The sequence below is a fragment of the Panthera uncia genome, assembly GCF_023721935.1.
Source record: "Panthera uncia isolate 11264 chromosome D3 unlocalized genomic scaffold, Puncia_PCG_1.0 HiC_scaffold_8, whole genome shotgun sequence".
Taxonomy (NCBI): domain Eukaryota; kingdom Metazoa; phylum Chordata; class Mammalia; order Carnivora; family Felidae; genus Panthera; species Panthera uncia.
This window is the reverse complement of record NW_026057586.1, coordinates 70,862,603-70,875,409: the sequence shown is the minus strand read 5'-3', so window position 1 is coordinate 70,875,409 and position 12,807 is coordinate 70,862,603. Positions and strand designations below refer to the sequence as shown.

Here is a 12,807-nt window from a genome sequence, read left to right as displayed (position 1 = left end):
AATACCTATAATCTAAATGACCTATATACAACCACATATTTAATAGTCCAACACTATACTTAAGCAACTCATTATTACCTTAGAGACCTAACCTTTAGGAATGGTATTAATCATTCCCAAAAGATATTCAAGTCCAGAACCAAAACATACCTTAGGGTCTACAACATTCACATAAACATCTTGATAAGGTCTTAGACGGAACACTTGAGTCACGGTCTGGTCCACGCTAATAGTTTCTGAAACAGAAGAAATCTGGATCAGATAACATATTCAAAAGAAGCAAGTTTCTAATCTATAAATACTCATTTGACATGCAACACAAATGATCCTTGGACATGGGCAAGAAATATTCTCTGCCTTCCAGCATCTTAAAGTTTTGAATTCTCTGCTTTTTAGGTGAAGCAAGCAGGTGAAATAAGCCTGAGCCTCTAGCAATTAAAATACGAGAAAGACAGAGGGGTGCCTGGGCCAGTTAAGTGTCTGACTTCAGCTCAGGTCATGATCTCATGGTTCGTGGGATCAAGCCCCACACCGGGTTCTGTGCAAAAAAAATAAAATAAAAAATAAAATAAAATAAAATAAGACAGAAATGGAGACAGAGGAAAATAACGAATTTAAGAAGCAACTTCAAAAAGTTCAAAGAACTGCTGAGGCGCCTGGGTGGCTCAGTTGGTTAAGTGTCCAACTTGGTTCAAGTCATGATCTCACAGTTTGTGAGTTCAAGCCCCACATCAGGCTCTGTGCTGATAACTCGGAGCCTGGAGCCTGCTTCGGATTCTGTGTCTCCTTCTCTCTCTGCCCCTCCCCTGCTCACACTCTGTCTCTCTCTCTCTCAAAAATAAATAAAACAGGGGTGCCTGGGTGGCGCAGTCGGTTAAGCGTCCGACTTCAGCCAGGTCACGATCTCGCGGTCCGTGAGTTCGAGCCCCGCGTCAGGCTCTGGGCTGATGGCTCAGAGCCTGGAGCCTGTTTCCGATTCTGTGTCTCCCTCTCTCTCTGCCCCTCCCCCATTCATGCTCTGTCTCTCTCTGTCCCAAAAATTTAAGCAAATAAAGTAAAAAAAAAAGTTGAAAAAAAAATTAAAAAAAATAAATAAATAAAACATTAAAAAAAAAAGTTCAAAGAACTATGAAAGTTCAGAAGAGGAAGGAGATCACTTCTCACTTGGAATTAAAGTAGAGAAGGTAGATAAGAGAGAAACAAACTTTTCAATGAACCCATACATCTGGTAAATAAAAAACATAACAGGTGGCAGGAAATGGGATGGTGAGGGTAAGGAAGAAACTATTAGGATTTGGATTTTATAAAATATTTCCCCATCATATTGTATTGTAATGGACATCACAATCCTTTAGAATACATTATAATTTTTTTTCTTTTAAGTACTATTTAAGGAATTACTTTATTTGCTATCAATTAACATTTTGGTTCTTTGATCCCCCATGGTAAGGGGATCAGATCCAGAATGAGAAAGTAGAATGGCGGCTCTGCCTCCTCCACTTACTGACTTCAGACAAGCTAATTCACCTCGCTGAGATTAAGTTTCCTCACTCAGTCAAGAGTTGTGTGGGAAGACAAAAAGAAAGAGACATTACAAAAAGCTCTCAGCACAGTGCCTTGCATTTGTGATAGGTAATGATCAATGTTTCTTTATCCTGTCTCACCCAGAGTAGGCACTTCACACACATCTTGTGAAAAAATATTTAGGAAAGCATGCTTTGCCAACAGTTGTTTTGTTTTGTTTTGTTTTGTTTTGTTTTGTTTGGAGTTAAGCATAAAGCTTCACCTATGCAGGTTAACTTTCCCCCTGACAAGAAAGATGGCTTCTTGGGGTGCCTGGCTGGCTCAGTCAGTAGAACATGCAACTCTTGCTCTTGGGATTGTGAGTTTGAACCCCACATTAAGTACTGAGATCACTTAAATAAATAAACCCTTAAAAAAAAAGATGATGATTCCTTCAGTGCCCTCAAGATGCTGACAAATGACATTCCTTGGCAGTTTCAATATCTGACAATTTTTTTAAGGGAACACAATTTGATAAGGAAAGAAGTACGCTGCCCACATTCCCTGAGATTATGAAGAGACATTTCTTACAGTTTCTGAAACAGTTTCTCTAAGTACAAAAATCTTAGAGAAGACAGATGGAATTCTTACCTTTCTGTAAATCTTCCTTAAGTGATTTGACCTGCAAAAGCAGAGGGCTGGAGAAAAAAGCAACAAAGAGATGGGATGCTGTAAGCGGTAATTAACCAGCTTTCTTCACCCCCCAACAAAAGGCAAATAGATCCCTCTGGACATAATGTAACCTGCAGCACAACAAGGGGAGAAAGTTCTCTTAGAAACAAAGAAACTATGCACTTGCACTCAAGGAAACAGATAAATGCTACACAATTTTCAGAGTTCTCATTTCAGCTTTAAAAACGAAAGAATAGACTACTTTTTAAAAGATCCTCGGTTTATCAAATCCTAGAGAACAGGAACATTTTTATGTAAAAGCTAAGAGCTGTCTTGCCCATCAAGCCCCTTAAACAAAATATTCAGAAACATCAGCCTGTCCAATTAGTTCCCTTGATCCTAATGAGAGGTTTACCTGTATTCATCATTGGGGTGAGCAATCTCCACAATGTCTCCAAGCTTGATGTGAGGAAACACTTTGGGGTTCATGACTAGCTCATCATCTGAAAGATAATTGGGCAATTTCAATTAGAAAAGAGACTCATGTGGGCAACCAGTTATGGTATACGTTCTCAGGTTGGGTCATCATAACCTCATACAGGGACAAAGCTAGTGAGTAGATGAGTGGGTCAACTTTTGGGGACCTTTGTCCTCAGAGATCATGTTCTTTCTACTACCACCCCAACGATCCCAGGGAAAAAGCAGTCCTTGCTCTCTGGAAATTAAACCTCTGGGACACCTTACTCCCTTGAGTTATCACATACCTGGCATACACCGGGAACAAACCGTCTGGGTGCCACAGATACAGCACAATCCTTTACATTTATATAGTGTTCAAAGAATTTCCAAAAATACTGTCTTAATGTGATCCTCATAATAAATCTTCGGATGTAACAGAAGTGAAGAAATGATGTAGGTGATACAGGCCTAAGGGTAAACAGCTGATAACAGCACAACCAAGACTGACTACTAGTCCAGGGTTCCTTCTGCCTAAAGCCTACCACCTCTCATGTCATTAAAAAGAAAAAGAAAAAAAACAAGCCAAATAAAATGCCTTAGATTTTAGGAGGCAGCACTTGATCAGGGAGAAACTTTGGATACCAGTTCACATTAGGGTCCAATGAGACTCTTAAAATACAAGGAAGACATAATTTCATATGTTTATCTCCCCCACCCTCACTGGGAGTGGGGAGAACTCTTTCTTATATAACAAACTCAGAACCATAAAGACAGAGTGATTTTTTTTTCTGGTTTAATTTTGAGAGAAAGATATGGTCTTTAATTATGCTAAAATCCATGACAAATAAGTATATCTAAATTTCAAATATAATCAAATCCAACAAAAATTCAACCTAGGATGGCAAAGCACTGGGTTAATACCAAATTTTATTTGGTACATTGCTTCCATTGAAAGTTTTATGCCAAATCCTCTGTGATGCCTTCCCCTAACTTCCATAGTCTGAATTAAACTCCCTGAGCACTGAGCACAAATTCCACTGTTTCATTTTATCTTTTTTTTTTTTTTTTTTTTTTTTTTTTTGCATATCTGTCACATCAAGCTGAAAGCTCCTTAAGGACAAGGGACCTTATCATATTCACAACCTTTATGTTTGGCATAGATACGCAGCTAAGTTTGTTGGATGTGTTTTTAATCATAGTCTTGAAGGAGACTGGGTATAGCACCTAGCTATAGTAAACTATACATTGTATAGTAGACTTGCATACATTGTATATACACTGTACATACTATAGCCTTGCATCCTTCTCTCTGACAAGTTATTTCTGTTGTCTATTCAATTCTATTCCACAAATGTTTAGGCAGCATCTATCATTAATAGACATTAATACAAAGTCTAATATTAACAAAGGTCTGCATTTTAGCAGAAATTGTAGTTTTTTTAAATATCTATTTTTGAGACAAAGAGAGTACAAGCTGGGGAAGCACAGAGACAGAGGGACAGACAAAATCCCAAGCAGGCTCCGTGCTGTCAGCACAGACCCGACAGAGCCTCGCTCTCACAGATCATGAGATCATGACCTGAGCTGAAATCAAGAGTCAGACACTTAACCGACTGAGCCACTCAGGTGCCCCAAAAATTGTATTTTAAATATAGCAACTGCCTGGTATATATTGTCCTGGTAATTATAATGATTACATTTACTGAGTGGCACTGAGCATGGTACTCTGCTAACTACTTTACATACATCATCTTACTCAATCTCCACAAACTTTATGATATAGAAACTAGTGTTTTCCCTTTTGGGTAGTCCTTGCCCTTGGGAGACTTACACATACATAAGAGCAAATACACAGTAAAACATAATTTTTAAATGACTGATCGTATTGTTAATTCCAATTTCTGAAGCAAATAAGGTTGTTAGGACAGAAAGGAAAATTATTTCTTTACAAAAAGAAAAAAATCGTATTACTAATTGCCATCCTATTCTGCATATTTATAGACTCAAGGTGTTAAGAGAAACAGAGACACTGTTCTAATGTGCTTGAGGTTGTAAGTAAGATAAACTAGGGGCTTGCCTGAGGTCACAGGGAAAGTTAGAGGCAGAGCTGAAAAATCTCGTTTAGCACAGAACAATATGCTGTGTCCTGCTCCTTCTTACTATGCCTGGAAACCAGGCAAAGGTTCATGCTTTGATCATACCTAATGTATATTTACTACTGCTCTCAATGAATGTAAGTTTTTCTTATCTGCCAAACCAGTGCAGACTAGGATTTTATAGAACATATATAGTATATACATAATATAAAATACAAATAAATGGAAGGTAGTAAACTGGCAACATTCACATCGTTCCTTAAAAATCAGAACACAAGTGCTTTTAGAAGGGGCCTGTGCTCTCGCATGCTACTGCCCTCCCTGCTACTGTATTACACTTGCTGCTTCGCTCAGTTAAGTCACTTCCAGCCTCTATTGTCACGAGTCAGTGTGTCATTTTTGAAGCACTGGACACACTAGAACCTCAGCCAACTTACGCAACCCCCCAAAACGGATCAATACTGACCACTGCCCCCAAAGCCCTTCTTGTGGATGACGAGTTTGTAGACCTTTGTTGTTCTCATCTTGTACTGTTGTTTCCTTCAGCTGTTCCAAGCTTGGGGGAGAGAAGTCATCTTGCCTCCCTGCCACTGAAACACAAAAAGGCTGGGATGTCAGATTTTTCCTTGCAACTGCTCTTTGGTTTTAGGCCAGTGAATATACCAGTACTGTTCAGATGAGTGGCAGCACCAACTCTTGGATGAAATCACTCCTCCAATTACGAGGAGGGTTGGAGGACCAAAAACAAAAAAAACAAAAAACAGAAAACAACCACAAAATCTGGGAACAAAGGGGAATTCAGGCCAGGGTGGATTCTAACTTCCAAGAATATATTCTATCACACCCTGAAGGGAAACCTTGTAGTGAATTGGGCACTCACTACCTTGTCTCTATCTAAAACAATAACACCCAAATATTAAAGAGATCTTGAAAGAGGTTTAGCGCATTCATTTTGTAGATGAGGAAAGTGAGGGCCAGAGCAAGGGACTTGCCCAAGGTCACTCAGACACTGAGACACTCCCACCGTCCACGTTCCGCGATCAATCTCCTGGGCAAGGAGAGTATAAACAGGAGGAAGGCAGGAGTTCGTTCTCCGAACGTCCATCTGTACACACTCTCGGCGGTTCCTCCTCCCCAACCCTCATTTCACAGCAGCGGTCACTGCAGCTCAGAGGGATGGAGACTTGTCTAAGATCACACAGCGGGCTGGGGAGTGGGAAGTGGACTCGAACCTGGGTCACGGCCCCCTCCCTCAGGCTCCACAAACCCGGGCCCGGCGAGTAGCCCCACTCACCCGCAGCTCCGGAGCCCCTTCCCCCTTCAGGCCGGGACTCCGAGGCCCCAACCCTCCCGAGGTCCCCTGCGTCTCCTCGGGACGCCCCGCCTACGGCCCCACAGCCCTTGCGGCTTCCGAGCCGGACCTCGAGGAGCCTGCCTGCCCGCCCCAGCCACAGAGCGCTTACCTGAGAACCCGCGCAGCTCCGGTGGCTCCGCCCCGGGGCCCCGCCCCCTTCCCGCCCACCTGCCCCGGGCCGCTCTGGCCGGGCCTCCTCCTCATCTCGGTGTCCGCGCCACTTCCCCATCCGGGGCTCTCGCCAGGGGCGGGGCGTCGTGTGCGGCCTCTAACTCCGGCGGCCTCCTGCGTTTCCCGCCCGGTGACCCTACCGCAGCCAGCCTTAGAAAGAAAATCCTTTTTTTTTTTTTTTTTTTTAATTTTTTTTAACGTTTATTTATTTTTGAGACAGAGAGCATGAACAGGGGAGGAGCAGAGAGAGAGGGAAACACAGAATCTGAAACAGGCTCCAGGCTCTGAGCTGTCAGCACAGAGCCCGACGCGGGGCTCCAACTCACGGACTGTGAGATCATGACCTGAGCCGAAGTCAGACGCTTAACCGACCAAGCCACCCAGGCGCCCCGAAAGAAAATCCTTTTATTCCCAGACATTATCACATAGATCCGTACCGGGAGCTTCGTTTCCGATTCAGTCCCTCAACAGGGCAAACTCAGGCGAGTCTCCCCGGATCCATTAACGGTGTTAATGGACCCTCGCCTGGCCTCACCGGGCTAGTGAATAGCACAAAATAGTTTCCTGGAGAACTTTTGTAAAATGCAAAAGCTGAGCACTCGCAATTTAATGCGATGGACAGTGCTGGGAAGTATTCATTTGGGTGCCCTTTTCAAGTCCCTCCAAACCCCAAACGATATTCTGTACCTCTCTGGTTGTTAATAGCTACAATAGCTTTCACAGACGCCCTTATGAAATGGTCACGTCCCTATTAGGTGGCTGATACTCTCACAGACGGGTGAACAGGGGACACTAAACTCCTCGGAAGGAAGTTCCTGACCCGATCAAGTCCAACTTGGCTGTGAAGGCTGAGCGTTTAACCAGCATCCTTGTTACACGCCAGAGCTCAGTCTAAGCCCCTGTCAGGACATCTTTCTGTTGAGAAAATCAGAACTGCCTCGGCTGTGCCTGAAACTCTCCAAGAGCTCCTGACAAGTTGCCATCTCCATCGAATTGACTTACGGCTTTTGGAAATTTTCTGAATGTTTAAAGAAAAAAGCGTCACATACCACAAAGGAGTGGGGAGAAGAGGCTCTGGCAAGACAAGAGTTTCCTTAAACATCCATATTTTACTTTAGGGTTCAGAAGTTGAAGGACTATAAAATAATTGTAATTTTTTATATTAAAACATGAAATCAAGTGTACTGCAACAGTTGCAAAAAGACTTTCAGGGATAAAATGTTAAATATAAATAACATTTTAATGTTGCTAATTCAGGGGACCCGCTCAGATCTCCCCAGACTTTTATCTGCAGCAGTGGCTGGTAGGAAATTCTTCCATCCCAGAGGGACTAATGGGATTCTCTCTCCCTGGCCTTCAAGGAAATTTGATTTCTGTCTTCTGAGAGATGTCCATGACTGGTGTTTTATCTTAGAAATGCAAATATTTCACTTTTTAACTTGGCAAAAATTAGTAAAAATCTTTGACAGGTTTTGAGCTTTTTAAAAATTGTCAAAGTCTGGTCAAGGTTAGGGGAGGCTGGAGCAGTTAGCTCCTGTACTGGGGATCTAGTCCAGGGGATCCTTGGTTCTAAGATCACTATGTTACAACCAGCTGCACAATAGCCTGTTTTTGGCAGTGTGACTGCACCAGATCCTTCTCTTTTCTCAGTTTTCTGCCTTGTCAGATGGGAATAAAAAGTACATGTATATCCTTGTTCACAAGGTGTTTGAGGGTCAAATGAAATGAGGAACGTGTTACATTAGGTCATTGAAATTAAAAGAATTTAAAATGCTGTGTATAAATGTAGAACTTTATATATATGTATTTTTTAATGCTTTTATTTATTTTTGAAGGAGAGAGAGACAGAGTGTGAGTTGGGGAGGGACAGAGAGAGAGGGAGACACAATCCGAAGCAGGCTCCAGGCTCTGAGCTGTCAGCACAGAGCCGGATGCAGGGTTCGAACTCACAAACTGTGAGATCATGACCTGAGTTGAAGTCAGACATGCAACTGACTGAGACACCCAGGTGCCCCTAGAGTATTATATTTTTTAATGTATTTTTTGTTTGTTTTTCTTGGGGAGGAGAGAGACAGACCAAGCACTAATGGGGGGGGGGGGGGGGGGGGACACATGGAATCCCAAGCAAGCTCCAGACTCTGAACTGTCAGCACAGAGCCCAACGCAGGGCTCAGAGAGATCACCACCTGAGTCAGATGCCTAACCAACTAAGCCATCCAGGCACCCCAAATGTAGAGTATTATTGACTAACCAAAAGCATGGAATTCATTACGAAATTGGCTCTCCTCGACTATTAAGGGGTTGCATAATATGTATGATGCTTCCTTTGAACCTCTCCGTGCCTAATACAGAGCTAGGAGCAGGGTTAGGAGTAGGATAAGGTGGGTAAGGCTAGTGAGACACTTCCCTTAGGGCACAAAATGTTAAGGAAGTGTCAAAAAAAAAAAAAAAAACTCAAGGGAACAAAATAAATAATATTTATTATAATTTTTAAAATAATACAAAAATCCACTATTAACAAAATATCACATTTTAAAATAAAGACAAGATCAAAAATGGTGCTGTGCAGTCATGTTAGAGGCTGAGGCAAAAAGACAAACTAGTAATACTGGGTTTCTCAGATCCGCTTCTATAGGCCGGTAGTTGCCTGAGAAAGTACTGGAGGATGTAGATACTGTAAATTTAGAAATGTTTTAGAGACAATGTCTAATTAAATCATCTGTAGTAGCCTGTGTTAATTGTACACGTGTATGGGATGATATCTGGATTCACAGGCTATAAAACAATAGGGTTGGCATTTGGGTTTACATATCTCCAGCCCTAACCAAAGGTGGGAAAACCACTATTTTGGCAAAAATGTTAACTAGCTCAAAAGATACCCTGATCAAAGAAGAGAGAATTAAAATCTCTCTCAAACATCCAAACCTCTAGCTCTCTAGTCTGCCCAGTTAATAAAGCCCAAAAAGCAACATATTTCTGTTTAACACAAGGCTGTGTGAAATGGAACAAGTTGACTCCATTCTCTGAAACTTCCTTTTTTTTTTTTTTTTTTTTTTAAGTTTATTTATTTTTGAGAGAGGGCATGTGCGTGTACGTTAGCAGTGGAGGTGAGAGAAAGGAAGAGAATCCCAGACAGGCTTCTTGCTCTCAGGGCAGAGAGAGGCCTGAAGGGGGTGCAAAACTTGACCTCACAAACCAGGAGATCCTGACCTGAGCTGAAATCAAGAGACGTTTAACTGACTGAGACACCCAGGCACCCCAGTTCTCTGAACCTCCTTAATTCCCTTTTTAATAAATCTTCTTTTCCTTCCTTCAAATGTCTGTTGGATGTCTGCTTGTGCCAGACACGGTGCTAGGTGCTGACCACAGAATGATGAACAAGCCTGGGAAGGGACAGATGATGAATTAGTCAATAAATGAATGCAACGTGGCAATTTCATCCAATGTTAAATAAAGCCTTGAAGAAGTTAAAACAAGATGCCATACAGGACTGGAGGCAGAGGTGCCATTTAGATTTACTGATCAGTGTGATTCAAAGGAGCAGGGGAGTGACATGACCTAAAATACTTATTCAAGTTATAAAAGGATCTCCTGGGCTTCCAAAGATAGGCTCCTAGAATTGCAGCCATTCAGGCCAGGAAAATACTGGATTGGGGAGGGCCAGTAGCAGTGGAGACAATGGGCTCTGGGGCTCCGTAGGAGCCTGGCAAAAGGTGTGTTTCCCCTTTAAGAATCGCGGCCGTAGGGGCGGGGCAGAGGGCTGCTGTAGCCGGGCCCTGGCTGGAGGCCTGACGCGGGAAGAGCCGCCCCTAGGATTGCGCGCGCGCCGCGCGTGGGCGGGACTTGAGTGAGCCCGCATGGCTGGCTCGGGCCCCGGATGAGGAAGTGCGGGGTGGGGGGGCGAGGAGGAAGAAGACCATAGAGACGAAGAGGCGGCGGTGGCTGGAGCGGCCCCGGGCTCTCTCGGCTCGGTAGGCTCAGGTAGCTTTGGCGGCGACTGGGCTGCAGCTGCAAAGGCCGGGCTGGCGGGCGAGCGCGGGCCGCGGAGCAGGCCTCAGGGTAAGAGGCCGGGGGCGGGAAGGCTTCGGGCGTAGCCGCCCCGCCCCACACCACCCTGAGGGGACCCTCCGCCGGGTGTTGCAGGCTGAGGGGGAGCCCGGGCCCCCCTCCCTCTTGGGGCGCCGGAGGGAACGGAGGCTGCTCTGCGGGCGGCGGAACGACCCGGGGAGAGGGAGGAGACCAGGCCCGCGTCGCGAGGGGGAAACGGCTTCTCCGAGTCATGGCTCCGACGGGGGAGAGATACTCCTCTTCAACCTCGATGCGGCGGGGGACCCCCAACTTCTCGAGGAGGGCGACGCCCCTTGTCGTGGGCGTACGCTCTTCCCCAGCTCCTGTGCGTTTGTCAGCGGCGCGAGACCCGCTCCTGGGGTGCGAGAGGGCGATTCTAAACTTATTTTAATAAGGAGGGGTAGTACGTAACCCCGAACAAGACCTTTCCCTCGATTTGGTCAGCGCTCCCCAGGTGAAGAGGGAGACTCAAGTTGCCTAAAAGTGTTAGGAGGGAGGGGGGTCTTCCTTTCCTGTAAAAGAGAGACTTACCTTCCTTCTTTTATTTTTCACCTCTATCCCTAGATATAAAGATGAAGACCCTGAGTTTATTTATGGTATTAGAAATCAGTCTTTCTCCCCTCCCCCAGTAATGTCCACAAGACTCTTCCCTGAAGTCTCTTGGTGTGCAATGAGCTTTCCCTTGCACAGTTAAGAGCATGGCGTCTGGAATGTGGTAGTTGTTAGTCTGTCTCCCACTTCCCATCCTTGTGACCTTGGCTAATTGCTTAACCTTACGGAGTCTCAGTTAGCCTATCTCTAATTTGGGTCCTCTTTGTAAAGCATTGTCTTGAGGGCTAAGGGAGAATTTGTATAAGCGCTTAGTACATAGTAAGCTTTTGGTAAATTGTTGCTATTTACTCCTACTAAAGAAAACTAGTATCTTTTATAGAGACCCAGATTTTTCCATGCATGCCTCCTCCCGTTCCCACCCCCACATCACAGGTGTTAACTCATCCTTTCTCACTGGAAAGGAGACTTTTCCCCACCCTGGGGTGGAGAAAGAGGCACTTCTCCCTTTAAATCCTTCCATGCTCCCCAAATTAACAAAGAGGGTCTCAGAATAATCAGGAGAAAAGACTTTTTGGAAACAGGTCTGTACTGAAAGAGGGAGAGAGAATTGATACCAAAAGCCAGCCTTCCCTTTGTCCACAGAAGCTATCACTTCTTCCTGACTGGTTAGCGATGTCTTCTCCCACTCCCCCTACCTGCTGTAGTGATTAAAAAGCTTCCTGCTATATGCACACCTCCCCCTCCTCAAAGAGGGGACGTCCAACTTCTTTTCTCTTGCTCTCCCAAGAAAAATAAGACTCTCTACCTTTGAGAGGAGGACTCTTTCCTGCAGTGTATTTAGAATGGCACAGATGGTTTCCTTCTCTTCCTTTGAAAAAGAAATGAAATTTTTTTATGCAGAAAGTCTTTGTCAGAAATCAGGAGCATTTTCGCTGTTTCACTCCCCATGTGGAGACAGAGGGATCCTTTTTGTGCATGCTAATAAAGGAAGGAAAAAGGAAACAGTGCTTGATGCTTTTGAGATTTCCTGCACACTCCATGTTGTAGAGCTGGGCCCTGTTTAGTATATAGACTTCCCTACCCCACTTTCTGTTTGTCTAGAGATCTCGTTAAAAGATTCTTCTTTCTCTGTCCCTCAAGAAGAGGCCCCTTCTCCGAATGCCCTCATGGAGGCATTGGCTACAGTGTCCGAATCTTGGAAAAGAAAGCCCCTTTCTCAAGGTGAAAGGAGTGTTGTGAACTTCTGAGGGACTGATCGATATTGTGAGTATTGTCCCTTGACACGAGTGTGGCAGCGCCCAGTGTTACTAACTGTTCTTCATTTTGAGCAGCCCTTTTACATTGGAATTAAAGGGAGGGGAGACCTTCAGACTCGGGATTATTGGGCACATGGTTTTCTGTTCTGTTGTTTCTTTGTTTCTTTTTTCTATGTTTCACTTATTGCTGTAAACTTTGTGCTCCCAGAACTTTTGTATTAGGGAGTGTTTGAACTACTAAAGTGGAAGGGCCACTTTGTCAGGTTTTTAGTGTTATGAAATGTATTCTAACGAGATTGAGAGCCGCGGGGTTAATCTTTCACTGGTAGTTTGTTTTCTTTTTTTTCATGTTTTTGTTGTTTGGTGGGATAGGAATTAACACTACTGCTGCCACTAAAGAAGAAAAAGTGTTCCATCTTTTTGTGTGTGTAAAGTGTTTTAAATTACCTCTTATGCCCTGAGTACGTGCAGTGGGGCTTAGTCAGAACTCTACCACCATTGTTGGTATCTGTAGATCTGTGAAACAGAAAAGTTATTTAGACTCATGGGATTTTTATGGGCTGCAGGACCCTTTGAGGTTATTTTGTTTGACTTGTTCATTTTACGTGTGAAAAACAAGCCCGGGAGAGTTCAGTGATACATTCAAGGTCGTGCAGCTACCAGAATAGAGACCCAG

At 44.0% G+C, this 12,807-nt stretch overlaps 2 protein-coding genes across 16 annotated transcripts in view; one reads left to right on the top strand and one right to left on the bottom strand.

Moving 5' to 3' along the window:
* DEPDC5 (DEP domain containing 5, GATOR1 subcomplex subunit) overlaps nt 1-6,239 on the bottom strand; it is a 125,647-nt gene extending 119,408 nt beyond the window's left edge. For 8 of the 10 annotated variants that reach the window (XM_049619069.1, XM_049619071.1, XM_049619073.1 and 5 more), the window contains exons 1-5: nt 6,025-6,172; nt 5,197-5,320; nt 2,591-2,678; nt 2,155-2,201; nt 151-236 (exon numbers count right to left, since the gene is read on the bottom strand). In XM_049619069.1, coding sequence (XP_049475026.1) covers nt 151-236; nt 2,155-2,201; nt 2,591-2,678; nt 5,197-5,254 — 279 coding nt within the window. In that variant the 5' untranslated portion in view covers nt 5,255-5,320; nt 6,025-6,172. Of the gene's footprint in view, nt 1-150; nt 237-2,154; nt 2,307-2,590; nt 2,679-5,196; nt 5,321-6,024; nt 6,173-6,193 lie in introns of those variants that run through there. The other 2 variants (XM_049619070.1, XM_049619078.1) reach the window with 2 other exon arrangements.
* A 3,901-nt stretch (nt 6,240-10,140) lies between these two features.
* The window catches only part of PRR14L (proline rich 14 like), a 54,755-nt gene continuing 52,088 nt past the window's right edge, over nt 10,141-12,807 (top strand). The window contains exons 1-2 of one of the 6 annotated variants that reach the window (XM_049619063.1): nt 10,141-10,314; nt 12,016-12,138. The gene's annotated coding sequence lies outside the window, so the exon portion shown is untranslated. The remainder of the gene's footprint in view (nt 10,315-12,015; nt 12,139-12,807) is intronic. The other 5 variants (XM_049619067.1, XR_007455174.1, XM_049619065.1 and 2 more) reach the window with 5 other exon arrangements.